General features: G+C 39.3%; 3 protein-coding genes across 5 annotated transcripts in view; 1 reads left to right on the forward strand and 2 right to left on the reverse strand.

The window, feature by feature from the left end:
* The window catches only part of mtus2a (microtubule associated tumor suppressor candidate 2a), a 47,151-nt gene extending 38,035 nt beyond the window's left edge, over positions 1 to 9,116 (forward strand). The window contains exons 7-16 of one of the 2 annotated variants that reach the window (XM_044222911.1): positions 1,359 to 1,546; positions 1,621 to 1,746; positions 3,138 to 3,204; positions 3,789 to 4,003; positions 4,107 to 4,212; positions 4,315 to 4,388; positions 4,499 to 4,597; positions 4,733 to 4,852; positions 4,995 to 5,095; positions 5,335 to 9,116. In XM_044222911.1, coding sequence (XP_044078846.1) covers positions 1,359 to 1,546; positions 1,621 to 1,746; positions 3,138 to 3,204; positions 3,789 to 4,003; positions 4,107 to 4,212; positions 4,315 to 4,388; positions 4,499 to 4,597; positions 4,733 to 4,852; positions 4,995 to 5,095; positions 5,335 to 5,770 — 1,532 coding nt within the window. In that variant the 3' untranslated portion in view covers positions 5,771 to 9,116. The remainder of the gene's footprint in view (positions 1 to 1,358; positions 1,547 to 1,620; positions 1,747 to 3,137; positions 3,205 to 3,788; positions 4,004 to 4,106; positions 4,213 to 4,314; positions 4,389 to 4,498; positions 4,598 to 4,732; positions 4,853 to 4,994; positions 5,096 to 5,334) is intronic. The other variant, XM_044222912.1, reaches the window with a different exon arrangement.
* Positions 9,117 to 9,291: 175 nt separating this feature from the next.
* stoml3b (stomatin (EPB72)-like 3b) lies at positions 9,292 to 13,646 on the reverse strand. The gene is made up of 7 exons (XM_044222913.1): positions 13,490 to 13,646; positions 11,373 to 11,476; positions 11,188 to 11,260; positions 10,929 to 11,011; positions 10,584 to 10,787; positions 9,952 to 10,086; positions 9,292 to 9,775 (listed from the first exon to the last, which is right to left on the reverse strand). Exons 1-7 carry the CDS (start codon positions 13,551 to 13,553, stop codon positions 9,587 to 9,589), a joined length of 852 nt encoding a protein of 283 aa, XP_044078848.1. The 5' UTR covers positions 13,554 to 13,646; the 3' UTR covers positions 9,292 to 9,586.
* Positions 13,647 to 15,706: 2,060 nt separating this feature from the next.
* Positions 15,707 to 25,668, reverse strand: proser1 (proline and serine rich 1). Of its 2 annotated transcripts, XM_044221814.1 has the most exons (12): positions 25,000 to 25,668; positions 24,841 to 24,906; positions 24,271 to 24,339; positions 23,681 to 23,775; positions 23,427 to 23,520; positions 22,968 to 23,078; positions 22,224 to 22,325; positions 21,564 to 21,642; positions 21,191 to 21,283; positions 18,550 to 19,903; positions 16,981 to 17,125; positions 15,707 to 16,885 (listed from the first exon to the last, which is right to left on the reverse strand). In XM_044221814.1, exons 1-12 carry the CDS (start codon positions 25,042 to 25,044, stop codon positions 16,760 to 16,762), a joined length of 2,379 nt encoding a protein of 792 aa, XP_044077749.1. In that variant the 5' UTR covers positions 25,045 to 25,668; the 3' UTR covers positions 15,707 to 16,759. The 2 variants fall into 2 exon arrangements, with proteins under 2 accessions (XP_044077749.1, XP_044077750.1); XM_044221815.1 differs by lacking the exon at positions 21,191 to 21,283 and having other exon boundaries at positions 25,000 to 25,667.
* Between the last annotated feature and the right edge of the window lie 97 nt (positions 25,669 to 25,765).

The raw sequence follows: 25,765 nt of genomic DNA on the forward strand, positions 1-25,765 counted from the left end.
ATGAAGATGTAATATTGAAACATTTGCAGTTTTGCAAATTTTTAGAAACAAAGCCTAGATTATGAGAAAATCGGCCTCTTTTTTACCTTTTGATGTTTAGTTCTTACATTTTTCACAGACAAATTCCCTCATTTAAGATTTTATTTGCACACATACACTTGCAGGTATATATATATATATATATATATATATATATATATATATATATATATATATATACCTGCATGTGTGTGTGTGTGTGTGTGTGTGTGTGTGTGTTTATACCTTTAGCACTTCACTTTTCTCTAAATTGGCCTTAAATGTCTATTACCATTACAATCATTCCGTGGTTTCAGGTACCCCCCTTCTTACTATATTCTCTCTTCTCTCATTTACTCGTGGCCAAGAACACTCCCCTTATTTTATCCCCCCACCTCCCTCTAACTGATCTTTCACTCATTACCTGGGACCCTGCACCCCAAGCCCAGCCTCGCGTTGTCATGGAGACCGCTCCTCATGCTTCAGTAGGACTGAATGATATGTTTGAGGCAGGTGATGTGGAGCTGCAGTGATTTCGTTGTGTGTGTGTGTGTGTGTGTGTGTGTGTGTGTGTGTGTTTGTAGACATTCACACACATAGGCTCGTTTGTCAGTCTGTGTGATATACAGCAGGTATATTTCAAAATATATTTCGTCTATCAGACTAATACTGCGTTCTGATGCTGTGTATCTCCACAGGCTAGTATGTGCATAACACAGTACACAACAAGTTGAGGTTAATTGCACTGCCTGTATGTCAACTGCAGCTTAATGGTTGTGCCCCCCCCCCCCCCCAAAGAAAAATGGCTGTCACATGTTTGTCTCCAAGTCTAAATTACCTCCATCATTAATGGATCAAGCCTTTATTAAAATGTGCCCAAAGTTTTATACACAAACACAATACAAATAATACACAAGTATACTGTATTATTGCATGCTGCAGCTCAACTCAATCATTTCTTGATACTGATCACATTCATCATGAGATTAGATGGTCCATCATGAGGAACACCAGACTGGAAATTACCCCAAGGCTTCCTCTGTAGAGGAGATTCAATTAGCTTACTATCATTTATCATGTGAACACAGTCATTAGCAATAGGTCAGGTCAAATCTCTGATTTAATACTCATAAATTTCATTATTATAGATGTCCTAGATTTAAGAATTAGTACATGACTAATTAATGGCATATGGGAGGTATCATATACTTTATATATCATTTGAATATTTCCATATTTGTATATATGTATGTTTACAATGTTTTTCCAAGAAAAACACATGCAGACTCATTTCTAGCTTACTTTAATTTTCTATATTTGTTTTTTCTCTCTCCCTATAGTCCAGTCTGGGCAGCGGCTCGCAGCAGCAGTGAGAGGGTCAGCTCCCCTGGGGTCCCCTCGCTGCGTGCCCCCCCTGAGGCTGCAGCAGGAACAGCAGGAGAGCCTGCAGAAAGAGAAAGAGGAGGCTCAACAGAAAGAGAGAGAGAGGCAAGCAGAGGAAAGAGAAAAAGAAGAGCAAAGGGAGGAGGTGAGTTGTTGGTGGAAATCTTGCACCTTGAAAAGTTTGCACTATTCTGTTCTATTTTATTCTTTGTCACTTAGGTTCAGAGGCTGCAGGGACGCTGTGAGCAGCAGGAGAGACAGCTGAGAGCTCTAAGAGAAGAACTGAAAAAGACTTCCTTGGGTCTGGAAGCCTTCATCATCACCACTCAGCATTACTGCCTCAAGGTAGCCAGCTTGAATAATACAAATCATACACTCAATAAAATCAATATTGTCTTACACCATAATAATGCTATCCTGCATTATATACAGAGTCATAGAGAATCTCCAAAGCCTAAAATGGCAAATTACTCCTTGGTGGACAGTACAAATCAACATCATCATCATGTCTATTCCCCCCACAGTCCAACCTCTGATTAGCAGTATTAAAGGTTATTGTGTGATCCAATGTAGATAGACAACAGTGCCTCAACCTTTCCATTTACTCCATTTTGCCCAGATTGTAGAAAACACATGCTCACACACACGTGAACTCAAGAACACATACAGTATTCAACACTATGAGGTGAGATTCACAGCATGGTCCATGAGCAGCACAATGGGTTAGCGTGATTGCGACTGTGGGAAGGGTCTTTCAGAGTTCAGTGTGTCACAGAGCTGGTTTCATCCAGCTCTCTGTGTCTGATAAAATGATTCTGCCTCTGAGGTGCTATAGCTGTAATACCGCTGACTGTCGAGGGACTGTCTGACTTCTTTATGGTCACTGTCTGAGTGCTGCAATCACTGGCCCACAGTGCGTGCGGTTATACCATAGAAGACAGGAATGGTTCAAGTGTGGGCCTATTTGAGTAGGTTTGAGCTCCCTCTGCTGGCATCAGTCAGACACACCAGCTACAATATAGCTTGTGGACAACAGCATGCAGTATACAGTACATGCATGTGTGTGCTTTGAGTTGTGAATGTTTATTTATATCAATAAGCCACATCTACAGTAGTGTTTTCCCAAGCAGCTCATGCAGGTTAAATTCAGTTTAACCAGCATGTCAGGACCTTGTCAATACGGTACGTCTCCAGATATCATAATCCTCTGGTTTCTTATCTTATATTTTCTTATTTTCTTTTTTAAGACTAAGAGTGATTAGCTTTTGTGGTAGTGTTAGTGAAAGATAAACATTAATTCAAGGAATCATTGAGCATGATGAAAATAGGCATCTTTGATTTTCTATGGTCTGTTTTTAGCCAAGCTAGCAGCAAAGTTTGTCCAAGAAACTGCTGAACTAATACATTCCCATCAGCCTCAGCTGTATTTTGTGTTTTGTGCTAATTAGCAAATGTTAGCATGCTAGCACGCTTAACTAAGATGAACATGTTACACATTACCTGCTAAACATCAACAAGTTAGTATTGTTGTCATTGTGAGCATGTTAGCATGCTGATGTTAGCATTGTTAAGTAGTATAGCCTCACAGAGCCACTATCATGGCTGTAGACTCTTAGTCTTATTACACTATCCAGCAGATAACTAGTTGTTTCACCCTTTACATCCAGAGAATTAGTTGTATAAATTGTACTTGGAACCTGCGCTATGTCAAAATGTTCTTTATTTCCACTTTTCAGAATAAAACTACAGAAGAAAATCAAAGGAAACTGTCCTTGAAAATGCAAATGATCAGAGAAGAAATGGGTGAGTGGGAACCAACATTTGATCAAACAAATTAAACACCTAATCAATAAAGTCAGGTAACAGGTAGGACTTTTTCACAGCAGACATGACTAGTCACTGTAGGAAAAGCACAGGTTACTAATAAAGTTAACGTTGGCTCTGTTCTATTCAAGTGTCCCAGTAAGCCATGACAGTGAGCCAGCATGCACAATAGCAAGACCCTGAAACCGAAACAGCTAAATGGAACTCAGACATCATTCTTTTATTTATACCTGTGTGTTTTCTTTCTGTGATATGTCAAAATGTCTTGAAATGTCGTGAAAAAGGTCTATTTGTTCTAAAAGAGTTTAAAAGATTGAGGAAGCACCTTTTCATTCTACTTTGTTTATCTTAAAGAGATTAATAAATCATACTCTGAATAAAAAAACTAATTCCATATAATTGACTCCCAAATGGAAGTAATGTTTTTAAATTTTATTTAGCTAAAATGAAAGACAATTAACCCTGAGCCCAATTTGTATAGTTATAAATGTACGGTAAAACTTTGAATATTCTGCACTCTCTAAAAAGATAACATCATAAGATACACTCTACTTCATACACAGCATCCAACTCAGCGCGACTGGAGAGACTCCAGCGGGAAAAGACAGATCTGGAGGTGGCGTTTGAACGAGAGCTGCAGGAGCTGCAGCTGCAGCAGGAGGCAGAGCTGGCTGCTGTGGAGGAGGGGCTTAGGAAGTGTCACTCAGCAGAGGCAGAACACCTGAAGGCGGAGCATCGGTCAGAGATGGAGGAGCTGAGGATTCAGCAACAGGAACAGGTGAGCGAAAGGCATCATGGGAGGAGTGTCTGTTTTATGTCAGCTTTGATGAGATCTCATCTTTCACATGAAATCCAGTCATTAAAGTGTGTGGGTGTGTTAGGTGGAGGAGATGACAGTCAACCACCAGGCAGCCATTCAGGAGCTCAGAGACATGCATAACATCACCATGACAACACTGCATGAGGAGCACGCTCGTACCATGAGGGGTATGATTTTAGACCTCATTTAAAAAACACAATATGACACCAGCACTGATAGAAACAACATCAACTCAACAATTTTTATTGTGCCTCTGAATCTGTGTGTAGACTTAAGGAAAGCTCATGAGCAGCAGAAGATGCTTCTAGAGGAGGATTTCGAGAAACTCAGGCTTTCTCTACAGGTATGAATCCATAAAAAAGATATTTAATGGGTTTTTTTTTGGTTGATGCACACTAATAGGTACTGAGGCGATGTATGTCATTGGGTTTGTGTGTGTGGATGCTTTTTCAGGATCAAGTGGATACTCTCACATTTCAAAACCAGAGTCTGAGGGACAAAGCCAAACGCTTTGAGGAAGCTTTGAGGAGGGGTACAGACGAACAGATAGTTGTGAGTTTTACCTACTGGAAATATAAGCCTGACAGTGTATGTGCTATCTTTCTAAAGCCCATCAATCAATCACTCTCTATCTTTCTTTTCTCTTGTTCTTTTTGTTTGTGAATGTGCACATGCGGTCTGTAACAGGATGCTTTGGCTCCATACCAGCACATCGAGCAAGATCTGAAGAGCTTGAAGGAGGTTGTGGAAATGAAGAACCAGCAGATACACCAGCAGGAGAAGAAGATCTCTGATCTGGAGAAAGTGGTAGGCTCAAATAAGCTATCTCAGCCCCCATCTCCACCACCACTACTACTACATAAACACACACATGCACACTGGTCTGGATACACATGATGGTCATTGTGGTGAATGAAAGATTGCGCTGTGGTTGTGTTCTACTTTTGAGCAGGCCCAAAAGAACGTGTTCCTTGAGGAGAAGGTCCAGGTTCTGCAGCAGCAGAATGAGGATCTGAAGGCTCGTATTCAAATGAACCTAGCTCTGTCCAGGTGAGACACATTCAGTCATCATCATTAATGCAGTTATCTACATCACTGACAGTAAGTCTATCTCTACTTTATACTCGCTGCTCATGTAGTACGTACTGTAGAGAGGGTTCAAAGTGATCTTTTCCTCATAGAGGAGATGCATTCTTAGCTAAATATTTTGAACAATAATACAGTATGCAACACTACGTATTCCCTGCTTTGTGCTAAGGTTAGCTTCCTCTGTGCTGCTTTCCCTGCAGGCAACTGTCAGAGGAGAACGCCAACCTCCAAGAGTCCGTCGAGAAGGAGAGCACTGAAAAGAAGCGGCTGAGTCGGAACAACGAGGAGCTTCTGTGGCGCCTCCAGACCAGCCCCCTCATGTCCCCTGCCTCCTCCCCACTGCACCGCTCCTTCTCCACCTCCCCCATACCCTCATCCCCATCCCCATTCTTCTCCTCCTCACCTGTAGCAGGGTGCGACTCCCCCACTCATTACCACGGCTGTCCCCAGCAGGCTCAATACTCCTCCCCCTCCCACAGAGCCGCCACCAATCAAAATCTCTCCCCGGGACCAGCCACACCCACTCGCAGGGCAGCGAGCAATCAGAATTTCTCCCCTGGCCCGGCCACACCCACACACAGAGTGTCAGCCAATCACTGTAACTCAGCCACTTGTCTCAGCTCTTTGCAGAGATAAAATCACATAGCTCTCTCTCTCTTCATTTTCCTAACTGGCTCATCATTTTCATTTCTTTCATTCTCCTCTCTCCTCCTCCCTTTTTTAATGTAAATGGCATTGAAGTACATGTTGGAGAAAAACAAGGGCTGTGGTCTCCAGTCATCACAGGACAAAACTGGACAGACAGTGCAGTCAGTGTCAAAGCACTGAGGTTACAGAGTCTTGAACTTCTCAAGCTTCTACAGCTTGTGGTGTCCATCATGTGAAATACAACACAGATTAAAAAAACACAGATAAATATTGTAATTGGAAATGAATGCAGATGACTGCAGCTCAGTTCTTTGCCCCCAATCCCAGCTTGTATAAAAACAGAGTCTTGAAATGTAGACTGTATATACTGTATGATAGTGACACAGATAGTGTCGACATGTAGTGAAACCTCCCTGCATGGGTAGTCATGAGTCCCATACAGACAGAAACAGTACAGATGGAAAGTAGCACTCTTGTCACCAGAACACAATACTCTGGTGTGTTAAAAACACGGTCATGTCCTTGATAAAATAAACTATATCCTCTCTCATTGGGATTAGTTTCTCATAGTCAATTCTGTTTTAAAAGATGAGTTGCAAATCTGAGTCATGAACTGAATCAGTTTTCAACAGAAGTGGGGTTTTTTTGTTTTTCATCTGGAAAAATCCCTAACAAAGCGCCTTATACTTCGTCCTGTCATCTCACCAACAATGAACAACCAACATTTTATTTCATAAAGGACTTTGGATAAAGAATTAGTTTGTAAAACAAAGTGAATCGTGTTTTCAGCCTCCGCAAGGTGTATTTAACATTTTGTAATTAGTTCAATGCTGATAGTTTTACTTGTGTGGGAGAACCCTACCTGGAACCCCAGCCATTTTACCTGCAAAATACAGAGGACTTAATGTTCAAACCGCCAGGTCTTCCTACAGCACCTCGCCACATGAGCTACTCTTCACTTTCGGGATCCCTCAGGTCAACTTGCAAAAACTACATCTGCCATTTTGTATTTACCTCAGCGGGAATGTGCAGTCTGTTGTGTCTGTAGCTCAACAGCAACAACAACAACAAAAACACACAGCTACCAGGGAGCTCAAAGCTAACGGGGAAACCCAACACAGGAATCGCTGTTTTAAATGTTGTGGATTTAATTCAAATATTTATATGTAATTTATATGTTACATGTATTTTGCTAGTTAAGCAAGCATGTACTGTGGAAGTCTTCCAGTCTTAATGTGAAACTTATTATTGTTGTGATCTGTCTATTTATTAAGCTTGAGGTGTGAAGGGACTGAATGGTGTTTGTAACTTTAATAGGAGTGGAAAATGTGATGCACCCCAGGAGAAAGGAGATATACTGCAGATCTTTTGACTTGTTGTCATCACACATACATAGGTGGTGTTCAGGGGACTGTCTTATGATATATGGGTCTATAAGCTATGTAGGTTAAAAAAAATACAGGTTAACCCTCTGTTCACCCCTTTGTGACACACGTCACAAAGGGGTGTATTAACCTCTTCATAACCTCCTCTTATGCTTCTGGTTTGTTTATCTGAATGACACTTTTTATCCTTCAAGTATTATGTTCAGACTTTTGCAAGCTACACTGACTTTTCAGTGCACAAGAATATATTGTTCAGGGAATTATTTTCTAAATTTAGATTAGAAGTACTTTCAGTTTTCTTTTGTATAGATTCTCTACAGGACATTATACACTGTCAAGATATTTCCCAGGATAATTTTCCACTTATATAAAATACAACAGAGAAACCAACCTTTGGTATATAAAAATGATAATTATTTTATAGCATAAAGTATGTCATAGCTGCCTCCTGTACTGTACTCTACTGACTAACTTACCCTCAGGGTCCTAATCTTTCATCAACATTGAAAAAAACCAGAAGTGTAATCTCAGTGATTAACTCGCACATTAATGAACAAAGCTAAAGCTGTTCAGACCACACATGAAAAGGAGCCGCTGTAAATAAACAAGGCCAGTGAGAAGGGATGAGGGTAAGTCTGTGTTGGCGGTTGACAGTTACAGCAATGAACTAATGTAATATTGTTAAAGGTAAGTAGATGCATAGGGGGGCAATATCGGGGCCTTGAAATTCAGTGCCCCTGATCACTTTTTCTGTTAAGCTACAGGTTGAGTAAATGTAACCTTTTACCAGCATAAAAGGATGTAAAGGATGACGTTTCTGGGTTGCCAGTTTTTCAGTTGTAGACTTTTAAGTAGATCTTTAATTGTGATACCAGCACTTTTGATGGTCGTGAAAAAGTAAAAATGATACTTTCGTGGATCTTCAAGATGTTTTGTATGATACGTACATAGGGTTAAATGCTCTTAAACAACAGAATGTCAAGTACAGCATAGGATTTGAGAAGTGTATCTCAATTCTCACATATTTTATACCTACACTGATGATTTTCAGAATGTCTTTGCATAACGATCAATTGTGAAAATATACCAGTCAAAAAGTCACTGTGTTTTCAGATGTTTAGGATTACAGTTCACCCACGTCTTTGAATGATTCTTCAGGGTCCTCCTAAAGGTCACTTCAGGTGCAAAAAAATAGTCTACAAGGATGCAACAAAAACTATTGTTTACAAATAGTGTAAAGTTACCGATTTCAATTAATATTTCCCCTTTGAACAGACTATGATTTCTAAATGAACTGGTATTGTAATGACCCTTCAATGTGTCCTGTGGACATCTGTGTCTCACTATGCTCTGAATGTCAAAAATGTAATGACTGCATTTTATACAAGTCATTGTGATTTTGTTTAATATAGAAGGACCTTTCGTCTGACCACTATGTAGCAGCCATTTAATATGTAGCACTTGGTTGAGCCTCCCCACAACAAACATGGGTAATTTATCTAATTCATTAGGGATTGAAATGTCCATGTTGATGTTTAAATGCTGTTGTAGCAAATGTTTCCATGGCTTGTCAACTTTCAGCGCTAGAATTTGAATTTGTGGAGGTAAGCTATACAATTACCCCTTATGGATTTGTTCCAGAGACAAAGTTTACTGAATTTGTTTGTTCTGGCACTGATTGTACGTTTGAATGTAAATACATTTACAACATGAGTTGTGTCTTAGTGCACCAAAAAAGTAATAGAAGCATGTTTTTTCTGTCTTTGCTGTTTCTCGCTCTCTTCTGTTACCTCTCTGCATCTGTGATGGTCAAAATGTAACTGTAGCGTAGGGGGCCTAGAGGACGAGGAATGAGATAGTTCAACATGTAATGTATACACTGTATGTTGATGCTTATATTTGAACTTTTTGGGGAGAACACAATATTAAAAAATATCCAAGAAAAGTCACGTGATGTCCATGTTTCATTTAAGGATAAGTCCTTTTTAAGAATGCTGCTCAATGGTGAAAAGATAAAATCACTAATCACTATGCCAGTGAAGTGACAAAAACATAAACTAATAGCTAACAGCAGCTTAAAGCGTAACAGCGTAAACTGTATGACTGAGAATAAAACTTCACCAATTGGTTTTACATTTTATATTTAATGTAACAAAATGTGCAACTGATCAATATTACATCATATAAAATCATGAATGAGACACTGTTTATTATATAATTTTGACAACAAATGATAGCAGTTTCATAACAAATTTTGTCAAAGAAATGTAAACTATGCAGATTACTCTGAATTTAATCCGAATCACATTGGTTAGCAGGTCTGGCCTGATCACAGCTTGGATATATAAACACCATAAAGGTGTTTCTTCAATCAGTCTGAAAAAATGTCACCCATGCAACAATAGCATTATCTGAGCTATCACTTCCGCATGAAGTGAGATATGACATCCATGGGCAGGGGGAAGATGATCGTGGAGTTCTTCTCTGCTGCGATGGTGCTGAGGGTCTGCAGGTAGCGAAGCTGCAGGGCTGACGGGGACTCTGCAATCACGAGGGACGCCTCCTTCAGGGCACGAGATGCATTCATCTCACCCTCTGCTGCAATCACCTGTATGTAGGTCAAGAAAGAGAGATTAGGATAGCACACAATAACTAGCCCAAAAGTAAACGTCTGAACAAAATGTTGAGAAAAAAAGTTTTCTCTCATAATAACTATTCAATGCCTGTGTGTGCACATTGTGTATGCATGTGTATGTATGTATGTGTCGTGTTACGTGTCCTGACCTTGGCTCTGGCCTCTCGTGAAGCCTCTGCTTCAGCAGCCATGGCTCTCTGCAGCTGATGTGGCAGCTTCACATCTTTAATCTCCACACGCTCCACCTTGATGCCCCAGTTGTCTGTGGCTTCATCCAGGCTGGACTGGAAAAAGACAGAGAGAGGAATAATTCACACCACAATGGCTTACATTGATTATGCGAAACCATCCACAGATGAAACTCACACATATAGCTGTCCATTAAAGATGAAAAATCAAGGAAACCAAGCCAAACCAAATGTCTTTCACAATTCTTGCAAATGATGTGATCCTTTGAGAGAAACTTTCAGCAAACAGAAAACACCTATGAACAAGCGTCTCTTCTGTTCAGTATAGATATGATATCTGGGGCCAGAGATGTCTCAAAAGAGATGTAGAATAGGCCCAAATAAAATGGATCAGACTGTCCAGTCAGTAAAACATGTATTTAAACCACATCACTACTTTCTAACAGCATCGAATGGCGAAATCATTTTACCATAGTGGAAAATACACAACATTGTAATTTAATTTCCAGTGGTTCTTTGCTTGTGCATTAATGTGTGAAATATGTTCTAGTTTCAAAGGCTTTTTAGTTTTAAATGTTCTTTAGATTATGTACCTGCATGCTGTGAGCAATGCCCTCACGGTCAGACAAGAGCTCAGCCAGATTCTTAGTCCCCAGGACATTTCTGAGGGTGGTTTGAGCCAGCAGACGGGTGGAGAAGTCAGCATTGGACACGTTGGCCACAGAGGCGATGGGGTCACTGACCCGGAAGTACACCACTCCGTCCACACAAACTGTAACTGAGTCCTTGGTCAGGATCTAGAGTAGAAATACATGACAGTGATGTGTGTGTGTGTGTGTGTGTGTGTGTGTGTGTGTGTGTGCCCACAGATTTGAACTGAAATCATTTTATAATGATGCAAAAGACCATTTTCCACAGACAATTTTGTTTTGCTCTACCTCTTGTGGTGGGATGTCAAATGAAACTGTTCGCAGATCCACTTTTATAAAGGAGTCAGTGCATGGCATGATAAAGAAAATTCCTGTGGACAAACAGCAAAGAGCATGAATTTTCAGTTCAAAAAAAGATAAAATTACACTGCTATCTTGCATGAATCTGAAATGACCTCTTTTTTTGCCATCCCCAATCCAAAAAATGTTTTTAACATCTGGTCAAAAAAAAAAAGAAAAAAAAAATAGAAAGTGTTAGTGTTTCTACCTGGTCCTTTAGCTTTCCTGTCTGTAATACGTCCTAGTCTGAAGATGACAGCGCGCTCATACTCCTGAACAATCTGCAATACCGGTGGGAAGAGCACAGATCACAGTTCACATTCAAATTTGCAATAAAAGAAATAGCAGTTTCCGCTCTTCAACCCACAGTGCTGACTTACTGAGTTCACTCACCTTCAGACAAAACCAGATGGTGATGGGGAAGAGTAAAACTGTGAAGATGCCAGAGAGAATGACTATGACCCAACCAATGCATCCCAAAGACCCTGTCCGTTCAGCTAGAGAAAGAGAGAGAGAGAGAGAGAGAGAGAGAGAGAGAGAGAGAGAGAGAGAGAGAGAGAGAGAGAGAGAGAGACAACAGTGTGTGTTAGAGTGTTTGACATACTGTATAGAGAGGAAAACCCTCCTTGTTATAGCAGAGTTAGAGATGTGAACAACAGGTCTGCATCGAGAAGAAACAAGATCTGATTCACTGGGGCATAATGAAAGGAAATATTTACACCTGCCATAAAAGTCCAGAAACTCACTGATCAGAAACCAGTTTGAAAATACTTTGGATCCCTTTGTAAGTGGAGGTGATATCCCTTGGTGCTCTGTAACTACAACACAGCAGACCTTAAGGAAAGCTTCAACCCTCAACTACTGAAAAGGCCAACACACTATACTATATGAGCAGATGTACAAAACTGTATGGATGCAAAACAGAGCACACCAGCTCATTTTAAATGCCTTGGATAAATAAAGGTTTTGTGTTAGCAACAGTAATTAATATTGTCCTCAAAATCATAATAGAACATAATTTATAACTGCTGTTAATGGATTGTGACTCAGTTTTCCAGCTTAGATCTAACACAGGTACCAGCAGTTTACATGCAGAGAAACTCACACAAATACAGTGCAAACAGTAAAATGTTTACTTATCCAACATGATGTCTGGAGTGCCGCTTTGGTATTGAAATAAGTCATTAAGTGGGGGATGGGTCTGCATGGCACACTGTGACATAGGTTCCAGCTCAAATGACTGTATTTCAGTCTTAATCTGTGCATATTTCGCAAAAAAGCCTCTTGTGATCACAGCCATAACTTCATGTTCAACAGCTTTCGATTGGACATATTCACACATATCAAAGGCACATTTCACACTTCATGGTTGATACCTATCACCCTGCAGTATTACACTGTCAGAGGATCATATTTATATTTTTATTTGCAAAAAGCCTCAACTTCATGGTCTTTGGTTATAATTTCCTGCATTCTGGTATCATTAAAAGCAACATTACTTTCTCTTTCTAGGTCAAACCACAGGCAATGCAGTTTCCTGTTGTTCAGCTCCTGATTTCACCACACAAAACATAGCACGTAAAGTATCATTATTGAACATTACATGACCTTTCAAATTCACTTCCATTCTTTCACATGATCTATGATAGATACTGGGGAAGGTCATGTGTATGTTTAAGAGTTTATGAGGATTGTTATAATATAATCAGAGGTTACCCTGTGCCAATCATCATTATGTCTGTATATTTTTTTTATTAAATAGGTTTAAAAAATAGCACCAAAACCTGTTTGTTTTGATGTAAGAACTAAGACATTTGAAGAAATTTTAACTGGGACTATACACAAATAATCTCTTCCTGATCTGTGCACCCAGCTCACGATATATTGATTTGTGCTGTATCAACAACAAATGCCTGACTTAAACGTGGATGCATGTAAATGATGTGTACACAGCAATCTGTCACATCAACCTGTCCAACAGGTTGGTGACAACAAAGACCTGGAAAACGATTATGCTGCACAACTCTCATATTCAAACAAGACGTTATCAGCAACCAAATTAAGGAACATTTACACACAGGCAAAACCCAGCTGTGTTACATGTTCCTTGTTCACCTGCCTTCACAGAGCTTGGTTACAGAAACACACACTAATGAAGGGAGACACACACAAACACTCACGGTCACATGCTTTTGGGAATCTTTATCTCAGTGACTCATGATTTCTGTCTCTATGACGATGAAGTTCTACTTTGCCCTATCCTCTGTGGCTGCTTTCTACCTCCACAGGTGAGCTCCTACGTATATAAATACATAATACACTCCTGCTCACATAACAATATAATGACAATGGACATTCAAAGTGGAACTCATGGTTCAGGGAAGAGTTAACAACACTGTTGATCTAAGCCTGGTGTTGGTAATATTTTACATTTTTAACACAACTAGTTATGTAACAAAAAAGCTCAGAAGAAAAGACAGTAAAAATAGTGGAAATGTGATTTATCTTACATATTAAATCTTCTTTGCTCATTCCTCTTCTCTTCTGACTTTCAATTTGGTCCTCCATTTCCATGTGCTGGTTAAAACTAAGAAGGGAAGTGTGTTGAGAGAGTTTGATGAAGTGAATCTAATCAGGAGGGAGTCACCCAGCCTTTTAAAGCTGTAATGCTGCAATATAATGTAGCTCAGAGATGGTGTAAATTTGGCTCAGACTCTGAGTTGATCATCCACAAAGTACAATTATCATGCTAACACGTAACTGGAAAATACTAGTAACATATAGAATAATACAGGATATTAAATGCATATATTATTTTTTCACCATGCATACACTAGCTGTCACTAAGCGATTGCCCAATAGGGGCCTTTATATAGTGAATCTTACCAGTCCCAACCAATTAAACTTCAAAAATATTTTACTGATGGTATTTCTCTGAAGAATTTACATATTTTACATATCAAATATAAATATAAATATATATATATATACATATACATATACAAGGCACCCGGTACTGTCACAGTATTTCTCTCTATCTATATAATAATAGTTTTATTTGTTTAGCACTTTTCAATACAGGTAACAAAGTGCTTTACAACAATCAATATAAAAAACAAATCAAAATAGAAGATAATAAAAATAGGCATCACACAATAAAAGCTTTTTTATAAAATATATATGTATACATCAACACACTGTACATACACGCATAGCCTAGTTGCGTACAAACCTGCACACATTTCCACCTATTACATCTATAAAAATATACATACAAACATACGCCCAGTGGCCACCTCACCAGGCACCCCTGCACACCCAACAAAGCGGCCACTCCCATCTTTGAGTGTGGCAAGTTCATTAGGCGCACCCAACAAAGTGTCCTCCATAATGCTGTACTTTCCCTCATTTCACTTCCTACTAGAATGAGGAACTATTTAAAAGCCTGGCATATCTATCATATGTCTGGAAATCTCAAAATTAGCTAATTTGACTCTGTAAAACTCAGTTTGACTCCGTTTTGTAGATAACCTATCTTGTGTTTTATGGTGTTTGTAGAAAATATTAAAATTGATTATTTTACATTTCAAGACCATAGAAAGAACAAAAGAAAACAGATTTCTTTTAAATAGGCAGGCTTCAGAGAGGCCATCATTGGAATGAACAAAATGTCTTATACATCTGTTGAAGTACATGGGAACAAGTTTGTTACATTCCTTTAGAATAAATAGAAAGGTAAAGGATTCAATAGTGAAATAATTCTTCACATTACTTACTGAAATTATAGAAACCAAATAAATGTAAGCATTTAGATGGCTTTGGGATAAAAATGTCCAATTCTGCTGCTGAAGAAATTGACAAATGCTTACAAAAAGCAAAACTATATACAATTGGATTAAATGTGCCTTGAAATTAAATGCATCACATTTTACCATTTTTAAGAAACTTCAGACACTTCATATTCATAATTAATTAAATGTTCCGTGTATTGTAGATGTTAATTTTATAGGTTTGGTTAAGCAGATAATAGTAATCATGAGTATGACTAGAATGGAAGAATGGAAATTATTCCAGTGAGATCCCATGACTGGGTGTTAGAAGTCTCATGACTAAGTGACACATGACTGAAAGCATCGCTTGTGTGTTGAGCACTGTTAAAGATGTTCATGATAAGCACTGTGTAGAGCTCTAGGTGGACTGTAAGCAGGCTGTAAAACCGTTATACTGAGGGCTGGATAAAATAACAGAAAATAGAAAATAAAATAATAATTGCATATCAATACTGGTACATGGTGACCACAGCCTTCAGTACAGATTCAATGATCTGGTCACATTTGAGGCTGTAATTTGTAATATTTAACAGCTATCCTGTTAGTGTTTCTCTGACCATGAACCTTTACTTTTAACCTTTTCTTTGCTGATACAATAAAGTATGTCCATGCGGATGCCCTTTTGCCACATTAATTAGTTTTACATTACATTAATTAATTTATTTAACCTAAAGCACTTGCAATTTATCAGACTGTTAAAAAAGTTACATAAACAGCTGATGATTGTTACATCAACAATAGGATCTGCATGTCTAGCTGTCTTTGTAATTGTGAGTAAGTTGCACTGAATTTCTTTTCCATGTGGTGCTTCCATTATTTTGTCCACCTCCAGTCATTTTATTAAAGGGGCTTTCCTGATAGCCATGGCATCGCAGAGACTAGAAATACAACAACAGCTACAGCAAGTCGGCAGTTTACTGACAAAATAATAAAACAGGTGCAAATACAAAAAAGGGCAAAACAGACAAAGATAACACAGTGTAACAAACAATGTGTCTATTACTCTCTCTGAGTGTACTGTGGTGTACAGTAAATGAACTAAAATTACAGTTTTCACTAATGTTGCAAAGCATTACTGAAGAATACAGACATTTTACATCTCAAGTCCACATATCAATCAATAAATGCTTCAAGTTGTTCTCACAAACATCTGCATACAGTACATTTGGTCAAATACTGTAATAACAGTGCTGGCAAGGTGACATCTGTCAAAAGAACTTTGTAAACATACAAAATGTGAATCACAGTAAACTGCTGACAGCCACAAGTGTTTGTTCACTGAAAATAACACAAACATGAGTGGAACTGCCATATGCATGTTTTTTTGTGTACAACACTCCCACCCTTGACGCAGCACAAGGATTAAAAATATTCATGGTGTGCCCACTTCAAAATATGACTGCGCCATACAACTCAAACACCATAAGTCACCTAAAAATTTCATTTCATAATACAATATTCAATTCAGGACAATCAATCTGTATCATAAGCATGTCCTTTCGACTGAGACTGAACATGAAATACGACATGAGGATACTGTCAAGTCATTACATGATATCATATACATTTTTAAATTTTTCTATAGTTCATTATTTACTAATAAATGTTGATAAACTTGATTAAAAACAGCCAAGTTCAGCTAACATTAAAACCAGTCACAGTCTACTTGTAAAACCTAACAACTTTGACAACTGATATTTACAACTGTTCACTATTATGATATATGCCATCTCACCCACACAGTATTTCAACAGTTTTTGTGATAGTGTTCATCATAGTAGTAAGTCATTCTGGCTGTAACATACACATTATTGAAACTCTCCAATCTGTCATGTACTCTTCAGGGTTCAAGGCCAAAAAATAAAACATGTCAAGGGCAGGGTTAGGAGAGGGTGTATGAAAGGGGTCAGCATGTAAGTGTACTCAGTGTTTCAAAGTGTATTGTGGGTTTCACTGCCAACCCAGCTGGGGGTGCAGGCCTGGTTGGAGGGGGAAGGGGTTTCCTGGTCCTGGAGGGTAGTTGGTGAAACTGTTGGGCTGAGGAGGAAAGCTCTCTAAAGCAGATGTGGGATGAGCCTGGAACAAGACAAAGAAAACCAGTGTTTTTGTAGCAGTGAGGCTTTATCAAACTGAATTCAAATACTTTGCCAGCGTAGTGTGTGTGTGTTTACCTGCAGCAGGGCAGACTGCATGGCTGGGTTGTGGAGGCCACCGAGGGCAGCAGGGGAGGCAGAGGGAGAGAAACCTGGTACTCCAGGGAAGGACAACAAGCCGGGGAACCCGCTGCTTCCTGGAGCCTGGAGTCCACTGCCCAACCTGTAACACACAGAATAATGACTGTCAGACTTCACACAATGGTATTTTTATTAGAATATTATACTATTCCACATCATTTGATCAAAGTCATATTTTATAAAAATGCTACTGTTAACAGTGCTTACAGATCTCATTTTTATAAAATATGACTTTGATCAAACATTCATTTCCACAAAAAGCCCACACGATGAAAAAGAACAGCATATGACTATACGACTCTTAATAACTATTGTTTTGTTGTTCTTTAAAGCAACATTTTTGGAAATATGTGTGGAGGAGAGTAAGCTGAGAAGATCGATATCACTCTTAAGACTGTTTAAATATAAGAGCTGGCATCCTGTTAGCTTAGCTTAGCATAAAGACAGGAAACGGGGAAACAGCTAGCCTGGTTCTGTCAAACGGTAACAAAACCCGCCTACCAGCACCTCTACAGCTCACTAATTCTCGTTTGTTTAATATGTACTAAAACCAACAATTGGCTGTGTTACAGGATGTAATGTGCCAGAGTATATCTGTTGCCAGGCAACCAGCAGAGACTCCAGGAAGTTACTCTCATCTTAATCTCTGCCACAAAGTGAATAAAAACATTTCCCAAAATGTCTAAAACTAAAAACTACACTAGACTGTGTGCATGGTGTGAGTACATGGTATAGTGTACCAATATTTGTGTTTATATTTCAAATGAATATACAAATGCGTGTATGAGATTGGATACTTTTTCTTATAGCTTATGACAGTAGTAGCAAAATACTAGTATAAAGATGGTGTATGGTTGGATATGTCATTTATCTTATGTGTACATGTGTTTATATTTTTTTATTACTTTACTACACTATTTTTCCATTCCCCATGTATAAACATTAAACAGTATAACTTTCTTGCTCATGTAATAGCTCTTGCAAGGACACCACCTGCGTCTTGAGTGCATGAAATGTGAACAAAAGGTGAGGCTTGTGATTGCAACACTTGTTCATTGACAAGATAACCTGCTAAATTTATGGCTGACAATAATCACCTAGTAGAGTTGGCAAAGAACTCTATGAGACAACTCAAACCAAAGTCTAAACCCAACACTCCAGAGTAGTACAAGTGGACTTTGCACTTTGTAGGTGCAGTGTTTCCACTTAGCACGTAAAACCCAAAGTGCAAAATCAATGGACATGATTTATAATGCCTTTTATCCAGCCATTTAACACACAAGTGAAAATCAATGTCACATGTCAATTCTGACTACTATCCACTGTGGTTACTAGAAATGGAGTATAAAATAGGACATTAAAATTTAGTTGCCGCTATGGTCTTTTCATGTAGAGTAAATGAAATGATATTAGGAAATCAATATGAAGTCATTAGTTTTATTTCAGATTATCTATATGGCATGGCTTCTGTATACTGGGCAGTAAAAATGCTGAAAGCTCACATACCCAGGCTGGAAGTTGGAGCTGAAAGCAGACGCAAAGCCTGGTAAAACGGGCGATGATGATGGAACTCCAGCTGCGGCTGCTGCTGCGGCGGCTGCTGCTGCCTGCAGTGGTGCCACTGACGCTACTGAAGATGGAGTGGCCCCTGGCAGTCCCATGAATGAAGACAACACAGGGCTCCCGGCACTGTGCCCTCCTGAAACCCCCAATCCTGGGAAGGCAGCGGGGCTAGGGCCAGGCGGAAGGCCTGGGAATATAGAGGGGGCAGAGGTGAGGCCCAGACCGAAAGGGGAGGCTGCACTGGGGGCAGCATTGGGAGCCAGGCTTGGGTAGATGGAGGTTGGTGGATGGTTAGAAATGTTGGTAGCGGGAGGCATTGCAGGCATGGATGAAGGGATGGTGGAAGGAGAAAGGGAGGGAAAGTGGGATAGGCCAGGATAATGAGAGGGTGCTGGGCTGGAGGACAGAGCTTGGAGGCCGGTGATAGCAACAGGACTAGAGAGAGAGACTTGAGGAGAACCTGAAGGGTGTGACAGACCAAAGGAACGTGCCAGGGCAGCCTGCGCAGAACTTGGTACCACCAGAGAGTTAACAGACGGTGTGACAGAGCGAGAGGTGCCTTTGAAAGCAGAGGGCACAGGGCTGTTACTGCCACTGTTACTACCCCCACTGTGTCTGTTCAGTACTCCAGCCGCGGCCATGACAGCCTGAACCTGTGCAGAATGAGCTGGGGAGGGTTTGGGACTATGGCCTGGGGTGGAACAGCTCGGAATAACTGGAGTGCATGATGCAGGAGTTAGAGATGGTGGTCCAGAGGGGGTGTAACTTCGGATCACTGACCCAGAGGGGTTACCTGCTTGTGGGTGTATGCCAGGGAGGGTGAGTCCTGACTGGTGATCTGTGGAATAAACCTTCTGCTGAGTTGAGCCCATGGAGTTCGTCTGAGATAAGGGGTCTGCGCCGCTGCGGGAGGTAGCAGGGGTGCCTGGTCGGGAAACCACATGGAAGGGGGAAGAGGAGAAGCCCCCGCTACCAGGGACAGGAGTTCCACAAGGGGTGCCTGAAGGGGTGTGGGCTTTAATGACAGATGAGGGTGTAGGTGTAGCATGGCCACTGGGGGTCTGTGGACCTGCTTTGATCACAGATGGGGATGGAGCAGGGGAGGGAGAGGGGGCATTAGGGTTATGAGAGGGCACCATGCCAGGGAAAACTGGTGTGATAGGGGTTGTGGGAGTCGGCTGAGCAGGAGAAGCCTGGGGTGGGACAGGGGTAGAAGGCGTGGACCCATGAGGAATGAGGAGGGGCCCGCTGTTGACTCCAGGTGTGGTGTTCTGCGGATTGCCTGGTTTGGTGTAACCTGGAGGCAGAAAAAGATCCGAGTTGGTGAAAAAGGTCATCTAAAATGATGACCACTACTATCTGACATGGTGTTTGAATCAACTAAGAAAAAGAAAAAAAAAATGAAATACATTTAAATAGTACCACATGGTTACATTAAATGATTGATTTTTTTTTTTTTTTTCTGATCGGTAGTGTTATTGTTGAAAACAAATGTCATTCCAGGACACAGACAGAATAGGTTAAAACCCAACAAACTATTGTAGAAGAAGCAATCCACTCACATCTTAAAATAAAAATAATTAATTCAAATAAATACATTTTAAAAAAAGGAGAGGAGAGACACAGCAAGGAGGAATAGCCAGAAAGCGTCCCTGCGTGCAGCTTACTACATGGAAATTCCAACAATTTTCAAGATTGGAATATGTCTTCTTCTTACCTTTGGGGAAACATTTAAATAACTTATTTGGCTTGGTAACCTCAAATTAACTTTCATCACACGCTGTTCTCATCTCAACACTGCTTTGGACATTTGTCAATTTAATAAAACTTGAGAAATCTTTGTGTTTATGACCACATATCTCCCCAAAGGCCCTAAAAGATGTATTTCAACTATGAAAACTGATGAGACAGTGCGTTCAAAAAAAAAAGTTACCCCAAGCGATGCATGTTAAATGCCAGAACACAGCATGATTCCAGAAAGAAAAGGATTAATGACATTAGTTTGAAGCTATTCCCAGTCCAGGCAACCAAAGACCCGTCCTCACAATTCAACAAAACATACTTCTACAATGACTGACCAGAAAACAGAAGTACCTTAATGTTGTACTACAATACAATGCTTTTGACTGCTATTTTAGTTGTTGGTGCGTTGATACCATTTTCTGGTGTTGGACTGTATTATATTGAAAAGTATTTTAATAAAATTTGCCATTTTGTCTACCTCAACATATTTGGTGGATAAAAAAATAGTAGAAATACTATGTGAAAAATGTGGCTGCATTGACTATAATGCAATCTAATATGTCTACACCCCCCTCAAAAATGATCACTGAATTGAATCGACATCTCTCCTACAGTTCTAAATTAAAGGAATCCGATACACAGCTGTTGTATTGGATTAAAATATACAGGGGGATGTATTTTTCTGGTCACTCAGTGTACTCCAACAGAAGTAAGAAGCACATTCTTCACCTGATAAAGGCATTAAAATTGAGCAGGTAAGCAGCATGCCAGGTAGTTAGGCAGCAAGCTTTGAGGAGTGTCTATTTGCTGTCACACATACGCACGCACACTCGAATCATACCTGCTACTTTGTGGGTGGAGTTGTAGGGGGGAGGGGCCACGTTGGCTGTTATAACCCCTCCCATAGAAACAAGGCCTGCGTTGTTGTATGCACCTGAGTAGCAGTTGCAAATATTAAAAGTGTCCACCACACATTCATACATACACACACAAACGTAAGAATCACCCCACTACTAACTATGCCTCAACCAAACCCAGATGGCAGTAAGAAAACATGCCTAACTGTACCTAAAACCACTCAAAACAGCATTATTAATTTCTCAATTGTCTGAGAGCTCTTTATCTTCCATGTGTTTTCTTATCATTGACAAATTGTATACATTGTTTGATTACCCTGTACAGGGCTTAGTGTGTGTACTGTAAGTGTTTCTTACTTGGTGCGATGGTAGCATGGGGTCGGCACGGCGGTATAGGGTAGGGCACAGGCCGATGAGGGTTGTAGGTTGAAGGGAACTAGAAAAGGAAAAGACAAAATATATAAAACACTTAACTGATCAGCCAATTCTGTCTAATTATAATCTGTAATGCAAACCACTGGTCTGTATGGTCATTTAAAAGCCTACAAATGAGGCAGCAGATGGTGCAACAGTGTTTCTTTTTAAAACAATGTTCCCATATTCCAAGATGATTATGCTTACATACTAATAAATAAAAAAAAAAAAAGGAAGATTTTTCACCAGAACATTCACATTATATAGAAATAGCTGGAGTAGAGTGTGCAAAGTCGATTTCCATGTTTTATAAATAAATGTGAAGGGTTGCTGTTAATGTGTTTGGACTTATTTGTTTCTGTATGTGTTTCTATTATTCTGCCTATGCCCTCTACTGTACAGTCTTTACTCCAGTCCACTTATCACTCACAATGGTCTATAATTATCTTATATAACATGGCTTGACATGTAGGTTGAAGTTTTTATTATGTGTAAGTAATGTAATTAGTCATGTCAGGCCTCGTCACTCAGTCATGAGATTTCTCTGGGACAACCTGGCACTTTCACGTTATCCCAGTCAGTGATTCCCATTCTAGTGCTTACAGGTCTGAATGGTCCAATAATCCGAGAAGCAATTCCTTTCCCCTCCATATTGTTAGAATTGTCCTCTTTCTTCTCGCCTTCTTTCTTTACTGGAGGGATTCCCTATGATCAAAACAAAATGGGTTTTTTTTCATGGTCAGGCTTATTTTAAGCAGACAAAAAAAATCCAGAAAAACTTCTTGGTGCTGAAACACACGTGCCACTTTTTTTTACTGTCTACTTCAATTAAAATCACAAGACAAAGAAATAAACTCAGTATTCTGTATTTCAGCCCAATTTAAATATTTTGTATGCCACTGACGGAGGTTTGCCACACCAATGAGAAATCACCAGAAATTACCAGTAATCTTCTTTAATTGTATTTAGCTTTCATATGTAATTTACACAACATTTGTTTTTTACAACCAACTTTGTAAATGACAAAAAACTTTAGTATACAGTAGTCAAAGTAAAATATCATTTTATTAAGATCTTCCCCTTAAATTCCTCTTTTCTATTTTGTCTACTGACGGTGCTGAAGGTCACATAGATTCTGACTTTCTTCTGTTCACTAATATCCTGGGACATGGAGGTATAACAGGTTAAACTATAGGGACCTACATACCAAAGACATAATACAATCTGCATCTTTATTTATATCGTTAGTTGGTGGTGGTTAGCTTGTGGTTAGGCTATGTAAAATCCTTTATCTCAGTACTGGGAAGCCTTCAGGAAAGCTCAGCGTAGAGCCCTGAACATACTTACAGGGAATGTGCCACTGACCAGGCTGGGCCTGCCTTTAGGGTATGGATTTCCTGGTATCATACCACAGGAGGAGATCATGGCTATAGGAGCCTTGCAGCCAACCTTACACACCTAGTGAGACAGAAGGTGAATTATTTTAGAAACTGTGTGTGTGTGTGTGTGTTTGCTTGTGTGAATTAAAAATATTTATATTATTAGGGATGTCAGAGATAATGCATTAGCACATGCACACTGCTATTTTAAAAGCTTAGTTTTAGACTACCTAATTATCTCTTAATTGCATCAATCGCTTGACCCTGTACATCTCACTAGGCTCCCTGGGACTTTATGGCTACCTAAGGGACTCCACAAGGTCTTGATACCAAGACATACACATAAGATTAGCAAATAGGCTTTCTGAGCTAACCTACCTAGAACAAAAACAACACCATGAAGTTGAATTTGTAAATGTGAACTTACTTGCTCCAGTATCCTGCGAGCCCGCTTCTTCTCAGATAAGTGTATGCGAAACAGATCCTCCACAGGACGATAGTTTTGCGCATCTGAAATGTTCCTATATGGGAAGAGAAATCCAATATTTAACGAGTAACCAATTAGTCTAACAATTTCACGACAGACTGAACCAAACAGGCTGATATTACATTGCAACATTTGACTTACAGTGTTTTAAAGTCCGTTAAGGGTGCTTAAATGAATTTTCAAAATTTACTCACAAAGCTATTAGTTCCAGGACAATCAGTCTGTCCTTTGAGAAGGTGAAGCAATTCAGGATGTTTGCAACTTTGGTTGTAGGGATTGCAACCATTTTCTAAGGGCAACAGAAAGAGAAACATATTTACCTAACACTTTAAAACATACCAATGACAGAGAGAGGTGCCAATTCCACACAAAATAATACATTTTTACAATTTCACTAATAATGGTGTTGTAGTTATTTTTACACACTTCTATTATATCTATTTTTAGCAAAATATAAATGGATAAACATATTTACCAACGCAAACCAATAACTTTGGTACACCAATTAGGCCTGTCACGATAATTACTTTATTGACTTATCGAAGTTAGCAAAAATGATCGAGGTCATATCCACATAGCATACAATACTGCCCGTTGTGTTTACTATGTAAACACGTTGTGTTTAATATGTGTTATTATATTTTATTATATCAGTGGCATAAAATTGTCTTAAAATGACAATAATATCATTTAACGCATTTGCTTCTGGGACAATATTATAGTCCAACAAAAGTACTTATCGTGACAGACCTAGCCCCAATCACATAAAACTCCTGTTACTCACATGCTGCAGAGCTTTAACTGCTTTGATCTGTGGCTCTGCCCATGAGAAGTACTTCAGTATCTCCATCACCTGCAGATCGTGTTACAACTTACAATAAAAGTTGTACAACTTACAATAAAACTAGAGCTGCACTGCTCTAGTATGGAAGTAGTATAAAAGACCACAACAATTTTGACTAACAACTTAATTGATAAAAAAAGATATTTCAACACTATATGAGTTTTCCTCTGATAGGTTGTAACCATTACCTTTGTTTGGCATGAAAACAACAATCGCAAATACATTTATCCTCAATATGCATTAGATCTTCTAACACATATGCCAAAACACACACAAGTTTAATTTACTGAAGAATTTAATTTTAAAATCTATATGAGGCATATGGATGTATTTTGGGACTATATTTCATGTCCGTTTAAGAGCTTTATGACATGCACAATCTGTGAAGGATTTTACAAATTTGTGGGAATAAATACAGTATTTGGTGAGCTGGAGGTTATGCGGAGTCACTACGGATAAACTGAGATGTAAACATTAATTACATGACAATGCTGCTGTTTGGACAGTTACCTGCTCACTGGAGAAATATCCATGCACCTGCTCTATGGCTTTGATCCGCTGATCGGTCAGGACGCACTGAAACATAGAATGAAGAATTACCAAACCCCGAAGTTGAGACAATTTCAAATCTTTAATTAGACAGACAATTTGGGTTTAGACACTTCTTACCTTTCTTATCTCATCCAAGACAATATCAAATGATTTCTTATCCATGTTTATAGATTCAAACAAACGTTCGCCTCTTTGTCAATAAACGCAGTTATTACACCACGAAACTAGTAAATACACCTTTTACAATACAACAGATAAAGTCATTTAAGATAAAAATGCATTCGGATGACTTTATTTCTAAATACTATGTTACTGATCCAACGTTACTTATTTAAATTCATACTGCTGCAAATGCATAATTTAAAGCAATGAATATTTGCAGTAAATGATTAGCTCCGTAATAAACTGCATGGTCTTTACAGTCCTTATATACCTTACAACTTTCCGCCCGTGAACAATGACTTCAAAACAAGAGGAGCTGCGTCTGCAGTGCAAAACCTGTCTGCACCAGATTTGTCCGCAGCTAACAACAAGCTAGTCAGCTACAGCTACCTTAATTCTGAGCACAGCTCAACAAAGAGACACTCGTAAAGGCAAAAAAAAAATATTTTTGCATCTGTTCATTCAAGTTTAGTTTAAATTCAATGCTGGCGATAATTAAAATAGAGACTGGAAAATAAAAAAAATCATTATAAAAATCTCAAAATAACGTGCTGGAAAGATAGCAGTCTTGCTAGCTTGCACTGACAGCTGGCGCTAGTAACGTCAACGCCGGAAAAGACCCCTCTTAGGCAGCCTGTCAGAAAAGACACCGTGTAGCAAATTATGTAAAAAAAATAAATAAAATACTTAGTTAGTTTGGGTAATATTATCAGTACAAATA

Source organism: Siniperca chuatsi, linkage group LG14 (genome assembly GCF_020085105.1).
Source record: "Siniperca chuatsi isolate FFG_IHB_CAS linkage group LG14, ASM2008510v1, whole genome shotgun sequence".
NCBI lineage: Eukaryota > Metazoa > Chordata > Actinopteri > Centrarchiformes > Sinipercidae > Siniperca > Siniperca chuatsi.